General features: G+C 30.1%; 1 protein-coding gene across 1 annotated transcript; it reads left to right on the top strand.

The window, feature by feature from the left end:
* Positions 1-1,262: 1,262 nt before the first annotated feature.
* Positions 1,263-9,468, top strand: LOC107418845 (lysM domain-containing GPI-anchored protein 1). Its single transcript, XM_016027530.4, has 5 exons — positions 1,263-2,229; positions 6,261-6,378; positions 7,306-7,470; positions 8,039-8,073; positions 9,108-9,468. Exons 1-5 carry the CDS (start codon positions 1,581-1,583, stop codon positions 9,359-9,361), a joined length of 1,221 nt encoding a protein of 406 aa, XP_015883016.2. The 5' UTR covers positions 1,263-1,580; the 3' UTR covers positions 9,362-9,468.
* Positions 9,469-17,189: the final 7,721 nt, after the last annotated feature.

The following is a 17,189-nucleotide window of genomic DNA, read 5'->3' as shown; positions in this document are numbered from 1 at the left end:
TTATGGGTAATTTTGCATTATTGTTTTCTGTTTTATTTATTTTGTTGAATTTTATTTTAGGAATGAATAGTTTTCACTAAAAATATACACGGTGGCTTTTAGTTGATGCAATAATACATACATTCCTATTTATTGAAAATAAAAATAAAAATTAAGCAAAGCTTTCTGTTAATTTCATCTCCATTAATTATTGAATATATTAATTCCACCTTTATTATTGGCTATGGAATCGAAATAATATTTATTTCCGGCCTACAAAATTCTTCTTTCCAATATGTTTGTTATTTTTACCATCTTAAGTTGTAAACTCCAATAACTTGCGGGTTGACTATTATGTTGTCCATATGTAGAGACAATTAAATTGAAGATTCAAACACAAGAATTTAGAGATTATAAAATATGAGTAATATATTTTGGTTTTAGAGAATTGAGAGTTAATGTTTATAATATACATTTATATTATCAAATAATTTCATAAACGTCCCCTTCACGCATTTCTAAAGGAAAAACATTGTTAGTTTTTGGTCCAATTCTACTAAACCACATTTGGTTTATATGTTTATGGTCAATTACCATTTCTATCGACTGAAACAAACTTCTCTTCCCAATGTTATCTTTCTTTATTTTAAGGTCATTTTCGCTCAAAAACCGAGATATACCAAATATATGTCCAAAATTTTCACTTATTTATTGAAAACTCCATATATATATATTTGAGGCAAATGATAGATACGCACATTTCATTTAATTATTTCTTAATTCAAATTCGAAATGACAATTGATAATGCATTCGATAGGTAATCAATTACCACAATCATGAACATTTCACACCAAAACCATTGACTTGATAGTGAATTATTGAGACTTTCTTTTATCAATTTTTAATAATCTCCATGTGGTTTATTTTACCATTTTAATATTTTAATATTAATTAACTAGGTTTATTATATTTTAGTATGTTGCCAATATTTTTAGTCTGAGCTTATGAAGCAATTCAAAAAAAATTCTGAATTTATCTGTTGTAACATTCATCTTGGCTACCATTGCATTTATTGTTCTGGTAGATTTCCATGCGTTTCCACATGCATAAGACTATCCAAACACACTCCAACCCATGAGCCATGACTGGTTGGTTCCTGGCCTAACAACCACAATTTTTCTTTTTTACTTTTTTTCCTCTAACAACCAACTTTTTTAAAAAAAAAAAAGAAAAAAAAACTATTTTATTTTTTTTTTTTGTGAGAGAATGGGAACTATTTGACTCACATACATAACATAGGTTTATACATCGTCTCTTCAAAGTTCAATATCCGAATCTTTCGCAGAAACAACCCAGTTCCTCTCTTCACACTCTGTACTTACGCAATCACCCTCATAAATTCTGAGTCAGACTTTTCAACCAACTCTCCATCCAAAATAATTCAAACACACACACACACACACACACACACACATTTCCATATTTATTATATTCAAGATCTCCTTCCTCACTAAAAAAATACTGGTCCCTGAAAAGAAAAAAAACAGAGCAAAATTTTTTCTACTAAATCATATTGTACTATCATTGTCCAAAAGAGCATATGAGAAATCTTATGCAACTTGTTGTTCTTCTTCTTCTATTCTCCATTTTCACATCTCCAACACATGCAAAATCCGTAATCGAACCCTGTAACTCTTCTGACTCATGCGCATCCCTCCTCTCCTATCGCCTACCTTGGGATTCAAAGCTCTCCGAGATCTCTTTCCGATTCAAACTCAACATCACCGATCTCTTAGCCGCAAACTCCATCAATATCCTCACAACCCCATCTCAGGGAAACCAAATATTAGCTGCGAAAACGCTCCTGAAAGTTCCTATTTCGTGTCCATGCGTGGACGGGATCAGGAGGTCGGTATCGACGACGTATACGGTCCGTCCGGCGGACAGTTTGGAGTCGATATCGGAAGGGTTCGGAAGGTTGGTGAGTGCGGAGCAGATCAAGATGGTGAATAATATTGAAGGGAGTTTGACAAGTGGGGAGACCATTTTGATACCTTTGCCATGTACGTGCTTTGGGAACAGTAACAATGGAGCCAGCACGGTTTTCATGTCGTATGTGGTGCAGAGTGGAGAGAGCTTGATGAGTATAGGGATGGAGTTTGGGATGACGGTCATGGAGTTGGTGAGTATCAATGGGCTTGGTCACCCAGTTGTCGATCCTGGTGACATTTTGGCTATTCCAATTCCAGGTTGGTTTATTTATTTATTATTTTTTGATTGGTCATATATATATATATATATATACACACACTTTTTATTTATTATTTTTTGATTAGTCATATGTATATATATATATATACACACTTTTTTGCATACCATATAATTTAATTTATACATGTGTTGGTTGATTTTGTTTTATATATTTATTGTAATATTTGATATTTCTTCCAATTTTTCATTTATGGTTTTAGCTGATGTAATCGTTGAAAAGGAAAGAATTATATATATATATATATATATATGAATAATTATATTTTAGCTGAATTACAATTTAAATTTTTAGTTTTAAAATCCGTCAAATTGAGTTCTCTATTTTCAGTCTAGTGCACATCGAACCTTTTATATATAAATTTAATAGTTATGTTTTTGAACTTTTAAATGCGATTATGAAGTATGAGTTGAGACGTTTTCATACTCATACTAAATTGAATGTTTTCACTTTGTTGTATTATGTGGATTATTGTAAATATAAACTTTTGTGGTTGGTATCAAAGAATTTGGTCATAATTGAATCAACCGGCATAAAATAGAAAATAGAAGGCTTTAATGTGGTGAATTTTAAAACCACATGCCTAAATTGCAACATTTCACAAAATTAAGGTATAACAAAGTGCAATTGACTATTTTGTTTAACACATAGTATTTATATTGAGTTATGTTTCTTTTTCTGGAAATATTGAGTTATGTTTTGTAAGGTGGGAATTGATGAATAATGTATGCAAAATGTGACACCTTAATTAATAATTCTTATCTAAAAATATAATTTGATAAGTAAATGTAATAACTAAATGTATGTATTATGATAAGTTCAATCTCTTTATAAAAAAAAAAAATAAATAAGAAAGAAAGAAAGAAAGAAAAACCTTAGTTTTTTTATACATATATTTTTTAGAATTGGATTCCAAAATTGGTCAATTATTATTATTATTTTAAAAAAGTGCTATAACACTTACTAATATAACAATTGACAATTTTTTTGGGGATGAACAACAATTGGAAAATTAATAAAGCCTAATTCAATATAAAAGAAAACCATTTCATAAACAATACCATATAATAACTGTTACTAATTTTAATTCTATATTGTTACATATTTAAAAAATTGATTTTTTTTATTTATTATTTTTATATAAAAATATGGGATTCCATTTACTCAAAGTCATACTAGTTAGCATTGATGATTCATTATTAGTTAAAAGGTAAATAACCGGTTGATTACCTATGTCATTTTGGAATTACTATTGCTCCGAATTAAAGCAAAGAGATTTGATGAATAATACTAGCTAGCTTAAGTACTACTTTTCTCTTCCTTTTTTTGTTTTTTCTTTATTTTTTTGGTAATTGCTAGCTAAGTACCAGTTGCTAAAAAATATGAAGAAAGAAAGAAAATACTTCATAGGTACTTACTTGGTAGGAATTTAATCTCTTTGAGTGGTCCTACAAGGTCCATCTACTAGAAAACAAAATAAAATTATTTTAGGCACTGTTATTGCTATTGACACTTCCATGTGCATATATATATAAGTGGTCCAGCCAATTTAATTTTGAGTATCAAATTGGCTTAATTTACTTCAATAAAATATTGGGCTCTCAATGCGTTTGGGGCCAAAGTAAAAATTAGATATTAGTTTTCGCCATGCACAAATAGTTACTGATCATCATGTCATCACATGTCTATGATAGTCAATAGTTATAATTAATTTATTATTTTTTGCATTTCTTGTGATTTAAAATATCAATACCTTTTTTTAAAATTTTTTTTCTCTTGGCTAATTTGTTATTATGATTTATTAGAAGAACCATTATTATTGTTATTATTATTATTATTATCATCATTATTATCACCATCATATAATTAATCATTATTACTGCATTTTATAATATTATAAAGTTGACTTGTATATAAAAACAATAATTAGTTATTATTATTGGTCCATATACTTTAATCAAGATCTGGCCCATTAGGAAAACAAAATTATATAATAATAATAATAATAATAGTAATAAATAATAATTAGTTATTGGAAGGAGCATGTGATTGATCCAAACACTTTATGCATGCATATATATTGGAACTAAATAGTTTATCATTGTTATTATTATTATTATTGTTATTAAATAATCAGTAATTATGATTGCATTTTATAATAATATAAAGTTGACTTGTATATAAAAAATAATAATGAGTTATTATTATTGGTCCATATAATTTAATCAATATCTAGCCTTTAGGAAAACAAAATAATAATAATAATTAGGCCTTTGGCATCACGTGAAGAAAGGGGAAAGCCAATTGTAGCCAATTATACAATGTTATTTCTGTACTTTTTAGTTCGGTTTGGTTCTTTTTAACGTCAACAAGATTTCTGATTTTCGTAGTAACTTAAAACTTTCATACACAAATCTTTTTTTTTTTTTTGTTATTATTATTATTATTATTTTTAAAATTTTTCCTCTTACTTTACCAATGGATAAATTATCATTGTAATGTCTTAGATTAATTACACTTTAATATTTTTATTTATATAATTTTATAATTTAGGTCATTAATTTTTAAAAATAGCAATTTAGGTTTTTAATTTTTTAGATTTGTTACAAATTGGTCCTATCTTCAATTTTGACTAAATAAATTAGTAACTATTATGCTTTATTCTCTTTGATCAATATCCCAATATTCTTCTTCAAGACTTGCTGTAAATTTTTGGAAAAAATCATTACCAATTTATTTGATCAAAATGGAAGAATTGACTAATATATAATAAATTTAAAATTTGAGAGCCTAAATCATTGTTCTTTTTTATTTAAATGGAGAATTTTATATTTTTTAGAGAACAAAAATGAAGATATGATATTAAAAATCCATGCGTTAAATTCTCCATTCCATTTTCTCTATCAAAAATTCAAACAAATGGAGTCATCAATCTTTGAATTTTTGATAGAGAAAATGGTAGAATCTTCTACTAAGCTATCTGCATCGGGATATGTGATCTTATTCTTAATTTTAAAGGGTAAATTTCATTTAAACTCATTTGATTTTATCTTAATTACATATAAACTTATGCTGTTGAAGAATCATTATTAATCTTCTTTTAATTTTTTTATATCTATCAAAACAAACTCATCAATTATTTTTTACTCGTTAATTTTAATGGAAAGACCAAAATTGTGTTTTTATAAAATTATTTAATCATAAAATGTTGATTTTTCTGAAAAACACAAAAAGCTTCTGTCGCTAAAGGGTTAGGTCTGTTTTTATAGATATTGAAAAATAAAGGAATGTTTGTGATGATTTTTCAAAAGCTTGGAGTCAAAGTGTAATTAAGATAAAATCGACGGATATAAATAAAATTTATACTAATTTAAATATTATCATCCTCATAGTTTGGGATAATTTCATCAGTATAATTTGAGGTTACATAAATACAATTTGATTGTTTTGATTTCAAAAATATCATAAATCTTTTATCAGATTTCAAATTATCATATTCTCCCTTATTATTCTATTCATACACTCCCTATAAGGAAGTTAATTAAGATTTTCAAATCTAAAGAATAAAATTATAGTTAGTGCAAACTTCAAATTTAGATGAAATATACCTTATAATTTTAGACATTTAATTATTTCTTTTTCGTATATTTCATTAATTGTTTATACTTTGATGAGATTTTGGACGAACCTTCTTTTGTAACTATCTGTTCGCGGGATTTTGTTATAGCACCAAAAATTTAAATCATATATGATTTCACAATATATATATATATATATATATATATATATATATATATATATTAATTCCCTGTAACAAAGTATATGCACTTTTAAAGCTGAGGAGTGACTTTTAAATGCATCCACTAATTTTATTTTTTTTTTCCAGAAAAAAAGATCTTTAATTGATGAGATATACTAACTGAGTTGGCTCTTCATATATAGCTTGAATACATGTACACAAATATCAGCTGTAGTTAATATAATCTATTTGTAGTTTTACCATGTATGCAGCTTGTTCATCGGCAAATCTTAACTGGTACAACGAGAGCTTAATAGTTCCAAATGGTTCATATGCTCTTACGGCCAATAACTGCATCAAATGCACCTGCAGATCATCCATTAATCTCAAGTAAGCTATTTGCTTACAATTATTATTGTTATTTTCATTGAAGAAATATATATATATATATATATATATATTCGAAATTTGGATCTTTACCATAAAAACTAGCAGTATTACCACAGTGCTATATATATAATTTTTTTTTCCTATTTTGGCATCATCCTATCCGATGGACCGCATTGAAGTGCTTATAGGTGCTTGTTATAGATGCTTGTATGCCACCAGTCGGGGCACCATAATATATTTTTGTAAGTAATATACTATATATATATATATATATATATCTATATATTTACATACACATACAATCAATCTTAAATAAGATTTATTTTATTTTATTAAATTAAAATTTATTTCTGATAACTATCCTATCATATCAAAGTTAAGATTTAAAATTTAAAATATAGTTAAATATAGATTTAATAATATATGAAAATTCTATTTAGAAAAAATAAATTCTGTTAAATCCGATGATTAATAAATACGATTTTAAATCTTAATTTTTGATACGATTGAAGAGTTAAAAAAAAAAAAAAAACTCATGTTTGTTCTCATATTAAAAATCTTATTTGAATCTGATTATATATAATTTTGATATGATAAAAAATTTATATATGAAAATGGATTATGAGGAATAACACTCGTGAAAATCATATCTATATAATTTTCAGATCAATAACTATTCTTTAGTCCCTCTTCATAAGTCCCTTATCATATATACATATATATATATATATATATATGCAAAGTTTATCTACAAGTATATATGGTATACATAATCATTGTATTGGCTCAAGTTATTAGCTTGGGTTTTTGGAATCACTCCCTAGAAAATATAAGAACACTTATAACAAATTAATAACAATTTTTTTAATTTTAAATAAATTGTAGTATATGTGATAAAAGTGGCATGTATTGTCTTATATGGACCAGCTTGCAGTGTTCCACGTCTGGCTTGGACATCTCCTGCTCTCACCTGCAGTGCAAAGGAACAAATCTTTTTATTGGGGATTTTTATACAAACCAAACCATGAATGGATATTGCAATGTCACCAAATGCATATATCGTGGGCACAGTGGCCGTAAAATCTTTCGCAGGTATATATGATATATATAACTTTAAATTTAGCTAGAAACAGGATCTGTTTATTTACTAGTGTGGGCACCCAATCATAAATTTTATGTTTTTATGTAATTTTCTAAATTTTGATGTATGCATTTGAATAGCATTTGAAAATTATATGAAAGAAAGAAAAGAATTTCGTAGTTGGGCATTTACACTATAAAGTGGACAAATACTCTCTGTAGCAAACTTGTATTAACTTTTTTCAGTTCAATGTCTTCGCTGATGGATAAGATATCCTACAAATTACAGCACCAGTATGATGAGCTACCATGTCCAACAAAAACGTTCTGATATATAATATAATGTTAATGCAACTTATTTGCCATATATGAGTGATTAAACTATCCACAACATATAATTATATTTTAGGGAACTAACACGTCAAATTAAAGCTCTGCACACCCTTTAAATTTTAGAATTTTTAAATGAGATTCTTATGCAAAATATTTCTTCTCTCTCTCTCTCTCTCTCTCTCTCGCTAATAATTGAGATTGGTTTTATATATTAATTAATACTTGTCCCTTCTTCATTTGATTGCAGCATAGTAAATACTTCGGCTCATGTCCGGTGCTCAGGTAAAAATATACACCAGCTATAAATGCACATGATATTTTATCAAATATCTATTCATAATCTTCTAAACTTTTTGTCTTTGACTATAAAACCAAGATTATTGTTTTTATGACTTCAATTCATTAAACTTGAAATATCGGCTACGAGTTACGTGTAAGATGAAGAAGGCTATAAAAATTGTTTTTGTTGTTGTTTTATTTTTTATTTTTTATTTTTCTTACTCTATTTTAGCCCAAATAGATTTTTGGTAGAGTAGTTACAGGCTCTAATGACCAATATTAAAATGCAATTTGATCCAATTTTCTACAATTTGCACTATTTTCTCTTCTTTTTTGGTTAAGGATATACATCTTTAATTAGTTTTAGTTTGTCGAAATTTTAGCTATAGTTTTAGAGATTTGCATTACAATATTCTTAGTCTTAGATCCTATATAGGATAACTTTTGAAAAACTACTTCTAGCTTTTAAAACTCAAAAATTAGTTTTAAAAATGTTTGGATAATTTTATGAAAATGATTTAGGCCTCTAAAAGGGCTAAGAATCAAAACCAGTAAACCATAGCTTTTTACTTTTGAAACTTGTTTGTTCAATTGGAATAGATTGAATTGGATTTGACTTTTTCATATATAATTTAATTTGATTGGAAGAGACTTAAAATAGTCAACTTCAATTTAGTTTAATCCTGTTCAATAAACATGTCCTTAGAAAGTAATTTTGGAGAAACAGAAGTACAAACAAAAATTATACCAAACAGGGAAAAATCTAATTTGAGTATAATACAACAATTTAAGACTTAAAAGGTTTATATTATAAGGTTTTAAATTTAAAGGATGAAAGTACAACTTTTCCACACTGGAATATACTACATTAAAATTAATCTTTTCCCCTTTTTTGTTTTTATCAAATGTCTTGATACATAAAACATTTCCTTTTATATATTTTAATGGTTCAAAACTAGTATTTAGCAATGATATACATATATAGCACTTAATTAATTTAATCATTAATTAAATAGTTTTGATGCATGATGAAGCAGGCATGAAGGATTTCGGCTCATTGCCACCAGCCTTAGCTCCATATCCTTCTTCAGTCCCATCTACACAACTTTCTCCATCCTGTTCGCCATATCCAGGAGCTTTTAGACCAAGTCCAGAAATTGGAGCCCTAAGTCCTACAGCTACGCCTCCTATGATTTCTAGTTATGCCCGATTATCACCTACTGATTATTTCTTCCTGTTACACTACTTTGTTGCTATAGGAACTTTTCCTCTTTATCTTTTTTTCTTTTAGTTAATTTATTTAGCTGCAAATCTCTATATTTTTCCATTTGCGAATCCATATTTGGATTTTGTGAAGAAAAAGGAAACAATTATATATCCCCATCTCCTCTCTTTTCATCCTTATTTTTTTATTATTTCTTTTTTGAATACATTTGTCAAAAATTAACCTAATATTGTGTGAGCTAAAATAATCAAATTATGAGAGCATTTATTATTAATTTATATTATCCTAGATATGGATCAAGTGACTCCAAAAAGTACTTACTACGTGATTAGTAATTATAATTATATTAGTTTGTAATTAGCAGGTGAGAATTAAACTTACATTAAATTGACCTAATGATTTTAACATCGTGACTTTTGTTACTTTTGTTACTTGCTTTTGAATTGATTTGATAGCTGAGATTTAAAAATGAATTAATGATTTAAATAATATAATTAACAGTAGGCATCAATTGGTTTTGGTTTGTTCTGATCAATGAACAAATCCAATTGGTTAGTTGATTATATATAACTGATGATCATTTTTTAGGTTTTAAAGGCCAACTGAAACCAACCGAATACTAACCGGTCGATTTTCGATTGATTGTGTTTTATGTGCGCAATATGAAAAGCATACTCAAAACTAAAGCTTCCCAATGTGAATTCACATTAAAGCTTATATCTGAATCAACATTGAAGCTACCCATTGAGAAAGCAATCCAATTGTGATAAGTTTGCTACTTCGAAGCTTAGACAAGAATCAAATCCAATAGTGTTCAACCATGGCAAACGACATGCACCAAGCAATCGAATAGAAGTAACTTTCCAAATTTATCAATCTTTCATCCAAAGTTTAAAAGAGAATGCAAGAAAAGGAAATAGTTGAATCCAAATGTTCAAAGAGCATTATTATGGGTGGCTTTTTAAAGAGAAACATTCAAAGAAGATTAAGCCCATTCAAATAAGGCGACAAATCATCACCTTATCCCCTACTTGAAAGCCAAAATCAATGTCCGTTTGGAGGCTTCATGGAGTTGTTGCCGCACATGCCATTCCAATTTAGGAAAGTTATGTTTTCCAACATGTTTGGCAACTAGCAAGTATCAAAATCCCTTTTAGCTATTTTTAGAATGTGAATCTCAGTCTTTAAAGGGAAAGATTAATGGATTATTTAGTTTGTATGAATTCCATGCGTAATGTAAGGAATTAGTTGGATGATTCCCTTAATTTTACGGGAAGGATGCTTTTGAGTACAACAAATTAAGGTCGTGATTTGGTGGTTTCTTCTGAGATAAGTGAAACCTTAAATTTGGGATGGGTGTCCACACCCAACAAGGTGAGGGCCGAGGATAATGAAGAAAGATGTTTTTTTTGTTAAAGGAATCAATTGATTTGATTGAAGCATGAAAAAAGGAAAATTTAAGGAAGGAAAGGAAAAAAAAAGGAAAAAATTAACTCTAAAAAAATCAAGCAGATAAAATCCATAAAAGGAAGGAAAAAAGATTGAGGAAAAGGAGATTTCTAATGTGATTAGAAATATCTTTGGCATTTATCCTATTTCTGAAAATGTGAGGAGGTGGCCCATAACATGTCCCCATAGTCCTAATGAATTTACTCTATCGGAATTATTAGGGGTTGGGGAAACCCCTAACAATTCAAGCCCTACTGGATAGCAATATCCAATATTTCCCTCTATGGTGTGCCTTTTAGAAACAAAAAATCAGAAGGTAACTATCACAGATTAGATAGAAGACTTAATATGAATAATCATGTTGTGGTGGATGCAGTAGGCTTACTTGGACATATTCTAGTACTTTTGAAAGATGATTGGATTACCTCTCATGAGCTCATAGAAACTATGTGGATATTATTGGTTCCTTTAGTAATTTATAGTATCAAGTAACCTTTGTCTATGGTAATAGAGATTATATGGGACATCGCAACTTGGGAAAAAAAATGATAAACATAAGTAGTCACAACATTCTTCCTTAGGTTGTCATAGGTGGCTTTAATGATATCTTCACAGAAAATGAGAAGTTTAGTTAATGCCCCGGTATTTTGAGTAGAATGTGTTCCTTTAAACAATTGTTAAATGATTTGCAAACAAGTGTTTTCTTTAGATGCGCAAATCAGCTGTAAGATAAAGCTTTGATTTTAAAAGAACTTGAGCGAACCATGGTCAATGATAAATTTATAACAACTTTCCCTCAATCTCGTACCCATATCTCCTTTTCCATCAGGTCAGATCATTGCCCTCTCATATTACTTTCTAACACATTGGTTCAGCAAGGTAGAAGGTCTTTAGTATTGAAGAAGGGAGTATTGGCGGATGATTACAAGCAAGTTATTGAAGGTATCAGAACAACAAATGTTATGGGTCCTCATGCTTGGGCTTTCTTAAGAAAGCTTAATTTGTGTGGTGAGCATTTTAAGATGGATATGGTTAAACATTTGAAGGAAAAAGCTTGCTGCTATTGACAACTATGATGATCAAACTGTTTACATGGAGGAAAAAAAAAAAAAAATAGGCTTTCAAATAAGTTGGCAAAAATATGGCCATTGGGGTCAGCATTTTAGGATTAATTAGTTGAGTTATGGGGACAAATTTTCATCTTTGTTCTATGCTTTGACTATGTAGAGGAGGAACTACAATTGGATCATAAAATTCAAGGATATGGATGATGTTTAAGCAGAAGATACGAGTCAACTTAACTCAGTAATCAATGAATATTACCTTTCTTTCTTTCGATCATTAGACCATTGAGATTTTGACTAGTATGTAGAGCTAGGTAATGTCAAAAATCTGAAGCTATTGAAGTATAAGGAGGTTTGCAAGGTCTCTTTTTCTTTGAGAGGGTAAAAACTCCATGCTCAGATAGATTTTCAAAAGTGATTTATAAGTCTTAATGGAGCCTTTTTGAAGATGTTTTCAAGATGGTTCATGGTTTTCAATTGGTTACTTGTTAAGACAGTTTATTTGTGTTACATTAATTCTGAAGGTAGCATAGCCTCAAGAAATAGTTTATTATCTTCCAATAAGTTTGTTAATTTTGCTATAAGGCTAGAGCTTTTATGGGTATCAGATGAATTCAATATAATATATTTGTCGCCCAAATTCTTTTTCACTTTTTGAAGTGAAAAGGATAGGGAAAGTCTGGGGATATAGTGCTGACAACTAATACTTCCAAAGCGTATGATCATATTGATACAAATGAGTTTTGACTTTCATTGGGTTGTTTTGATTGTGCAATGTGAACAACTATCTTATAAAGTGGTAATCAATTGGCAACCCTTAACCCTTTTCCATTTCGAGCCAGCTTTAAACAAGGGGATCCTTATTCTTTTATCTTTTTATTTTGGTTGCTGAGTGCTTAAGTAGTGTTTTAGGTGGTCTAATCCAAACTTCCACTCTTATATCTCATCTATTTTTGCAGATGATAGTTTGTTCTTTTTTAATGAAACTTATTAGGAGCAACTCCCTCAAATTTTTTTCAAAAGTGTATTATAGTGCATAAATTATTAAAAGTCTAGTGTCTTTTTTAACATCAATACAAACAATGTCACTAAAAGAGATATCAGTAAGAGTTTGAAAGTCATGGTAATGAGTGGTTTAGACAAATATCTGGATCTTCCATATTAGTGGTAGCGTTTAAAGTGAAGATTGCTAGTGGATCTTACTTAGCGAGTTAGAAACAAGATTGATGTTCAAAGCTGCTATCCCAATGCGTGAAGGAAATTTCGATCAAGGCAATAATGCATGTAACACTCACTTACACTATTTCTGTGATTCGCCTTCCAAAATGTGTTTGCGAAGAACTAATAGAAACAACTCATCAGTTCTATTAGAGTAATGGGAAAGGGGAACTGTGGTGTCTATTGCATGAAGAAAAAAGATATTGTAAAGTCCAAAGGAAAAAAGGGGTCTAGGTCTTCAAGACTTAGGTCCTTTTAACTTTGGCATTCTTTTCAAGCTAGCTTTACATTTCTAAAATAACCAAAACTCACTATAGGTGAATGTTCTCTTCTATATGAAGTTTAGTTAACCAATTCTTCCATTTTTTAAGGTAAAACATAAAACAAATTTTTTTTTTTCTTGGAAGAGTCTTCTCCATAGGAAGGACATTTTTATATGTAATGTAACATTGAAAATGTGAAACGGAAGGTAGATGAACCTTTAGAAGGATTAGTGGGGACTGGAAAATATTGAGTGGAAAGAGTTTGAAGATATTACTGTCAGGACCCATCTAAAATTCTTCATCGGAACCCTAGACAAGTCCTGATCCCAAGGAAATCCTACCGGACCCTGCAATGGAAAATCCGACAGAACCTCCCCTAAGGGTTGGACTTACCACAATTTTCCTGTACTGAAAATACACTTCTATAAACACCACCTTATTCCTCCCATCTTACTACAATTTGATTCCACAAATTTATAGCATTCCAAAATAATAACAAGGAATTAATGCAGTATTTAATAAAACATGTCCAATACAGTATACAGAGCATTACACAAATAAATATGAAATTAATACAATGTCAGATAAAGAAGCAATACAAGATGAAGAGGAAAAAGGGAGAAAATGCTTCTTGGACTTTCGGCAATGAACTGAGACGTCAGGCTCGCGGACGATCAACGTCTCCCAATCCTTGTACCTAGGGGAACAGAATTTAGAAATATGAGATGCTAATCATCTCAGTGAGTGACCCTATCTACTGTACAATTATAAAGCAACGATAATTATAATACATTTGGTCAATTAAGAATAAATAAGTAAATAAATAATAATTAATTGAAAATAATATTTTCTCTCAAAACTCTCACCATTCACTCCGTTGGAAAGGTTCCCCCTTTAAAACATTTGCGTTATTTCATGCCCAAAAAATCAAGGAATAATTAATTTAATATATAATTAAATAATCCAAATACGAATAAAATGTAATGAAATATAATAAAATAAATTTAGAATACTTGCATGAAAGAAATATAACATAAAGGTGAAATTCAATATATAATTCATAAAATTTGATTTAATAAACTAAAATAAACAATGTCAAAAATATAATTTAAATAATTATAAACAGTCCTATAATTAAATGGTAAAAATATTATAAAAATTCATTTTAAAATGTTCAACCAATCTATATAATAAAAATACGGCAAGATGCAGTTTTAAAAATATTAATTTAAAATAAATGACATAAAATATGAATAAATACATTTTAGAATAAATACATTTAATTCAAATATGACTTTAAAACTTTAGGATTTGAAATTTATATCAGAAAAATAATACTTGACGCACCACACTATATACTAGTGATGCCCTATGATGCCCAGCGTCCCGAGCACCATCTGGTGGGAGGTTAAAGAGAGAAACTTGCATACGGTCGCTTCGGCGTCCCGACAGCGCCGCTGCTTAAATCATCAACCCGGCCATGGAGAGGGGGGGGGGGGGGGGCTTATGGCCAATATCAAACTTGCCTGCCTTCGGTTCAATGGCAACTCACGAGAGACATTATAACTTGTGCGCTCATCCACATATACAGTACAGAACACCAGTACTGTATGAGTGCGTCTAAAACAAAAAACCAATTTTATTATTAAAATACATAATTTTTTCCAAAATTCACCGTGAAAATTATACCATTTTTTCAAATTCACATCCCACATTTTTCCTTTAATATCACCAGCATGAATACTTCGATAATATATATAATTTTTTTCATATCACAAAATCCATCGATACAATTATACAATTTTCAAATCCATCAACTTTCATTTCCATCAACTCAAATATACAATTTTCCAATGGCATAAATATTTTTGAAACATAATTCTTTAAAACAATATTTTTCTCCAATCCTCAAAATCCATTTAAATCAACATATCCTTAAAACCACATAAATTTCATATATAATTTAATTCCACAAATCCTCAATACCATAAAATAATTTCCACAATGCATAAATTTATATAAATGCATTTTTTATTAATCAAAATAAATTCACAAATAAATTCCCTAATAAATCAAATAATATTACTTTTACAATTACTTTAAATATCAAATTGTCATAAAATCCAGATTTCCATAATTTGTCAAAAATCATATATTTCAATTTATTCAAATATGGGCATCAAAATTTAATTCACAATTTATCTAACAATTAACATAAAATAAAAACATTCAAATATTAAAATATCACAATATAATTAATTTGACTCTCAAAATTAATTTCGAAGGTGGGTCACTCACCTTGAGCACGCAATCCAAACAAGATCCTCCATAGGATCAATTCCATGATACACACATGCTCCTAGAACAACAATATTACACAATTCAAATAAATTAATATTTTATTCAGATAAATAATACTCGATACCCGGGGGGTTTAACACAAACATTAACCAAAATTTATGAATAATATACTGAATCGAAGCTTATGGAACGAGGATTACGAACCTGGTCTTACTTCCCAGAGATCGGACCCAATGTGGTTGGAATTTCGCCGGAAAGCTCTCGGAATTCAAGTCCTCGATTCTCTCAATCCGTCGTGAATTGAGGAAAGTGGACATCGGATTTGGGTTCAGAGGGTCAGAATTAGTGGGAAAGGATGGGCGGTGCAACTGGAAACTCGCCGAAAAGTCAATTTCCCGATGAGCCCCGTGGTCACCAGAATCTGCAACTGCCGGCGGCGTGTCCGGTGGCCACCAACAATATTTTTGGTGGGAAGATAGATCGGGGAATGGGTGACTCAACGGGACCGGCGGTGAGGCAAACAGAGGTCGGAATAGGGAGAAATCTGGGTTTGAAGCAATCGGCGCCGCAGTAAAAAAAAGTCTCGATCCGAGCGCGTCGGCAGTCAGTTGGTCGTGATTTTTGGCTGGCCAGCCTGTTTTTAGGTGGGTTTCAAGCTAGGATGGTGCATGTACTGTTCTGGTGGCCGAAAATGGGTGAACGGCGGTGGCTGGTTGGTTTCTCTCTTTAGCTCTCTCTTTCTCTCTCTCCTCCCCTCTTTCTCTCTCCTCTCCCCGGCTCCCGTGTTTTGCTAAAATAAAAGCCACCCGTGGGTGATACTGTTCACTCACGGGATTGGCTGAAAATGCGACACATGGCACACACTGTTCACTTAAATCAAAATATATTAAAATATTACCGTATTCGGAAAACTTTGCATGTCCATAACTTTTTAACCAGATATCCAATTTAAGCGTGCTGCTAGTATATGAACTCGTATCGATGAGTACTTCACAACCATGCATGAGTCAAAACTCAACTTTGTATGAACAAAAAGTCAACTCCGGCACCCCTTTAACAGTTTAGACCTCAACTTGTTTTGATCATAACTTTCAAACCATAGCTCTGTTTTACGTGCTACTAGTCTATGGACTCGTGACAACGTGTACTTCGTAACGGTATCTCGGTCAATGTGAAATTTCATCAGGAGCAAAAAGTCAACATTTGATCTCTTCTCGATCACGACGGTCAAACCCGATCAACCTTTGTCAAATTTTAGAAATTTCCGGTGTACTTCGGGACTGGGTGTTACAATTGCAGTTGAAAAGCTATCGTACTTAAATGATCGAAGGTTAAGGTAGAAAGGATTTGATCAAATTACATAATCTAATTTGAGTTGGGTTGTGAAAAAAGTTATGGTTATCCTGTATTTAGGTACAAGTGAACAAGATAAAATTTTGTGGTCTTACCCTAAGAATGAATCTCTTACAATTAAGTTATGTTACCAACGTTTATTGGATGATGAAATGGGGTCCTTAATCGGATGAGGCATCATCATTTCATCACTCTAGTTTTGCCTTTTAGAAGAAGTTATAGACCTTTATAGTGGCTTCAAAAATT

This window comes from Ziziphus jujuba, chromosome 2, assembly GCF_031755915.1.
Source record: "Ziziphus jujuba cultivar Dongzao chromosome 2, ASM3175591v1".
Taxonomy (NCBI): Eukaryota; Viridiplantae; Streptophyta; class Magnoliopsida; order Rosales; family Rhamnaceae; genus Ziziphus; species Ziziphus jujuba.
This window is presented reverse-complemented; position numbering and strand designations above follow the sequence as displayed.

What these genes read in the sequence shown, in the direction of transcription:
- LOC107418845 (XM_016027530.4), top strand. Translation starts at nt 1,581, where the DNA reads ATGAGAAATCTTATGCAACTTGTTGTTCTTCTTCTTCTATTCTCCATT. An exon ending in AGATCATCCATTAATCTCAA is followed by an intron (nt 6,379 to 7,305) that starts GTAAGCTATTTG and finishes TATATGGACCAG; the next exon opens with CTTGCAGTGTTCCACGTCTG. An exon ending in GGCCGTAAAATCTTTCGCAG is followed by an intron (nt 7,471 to 8,038) that starts GTATATATGATA and finishes ATTTGATTGCAG; the next exon opens with CATAGTAAATACTTCGGCTC.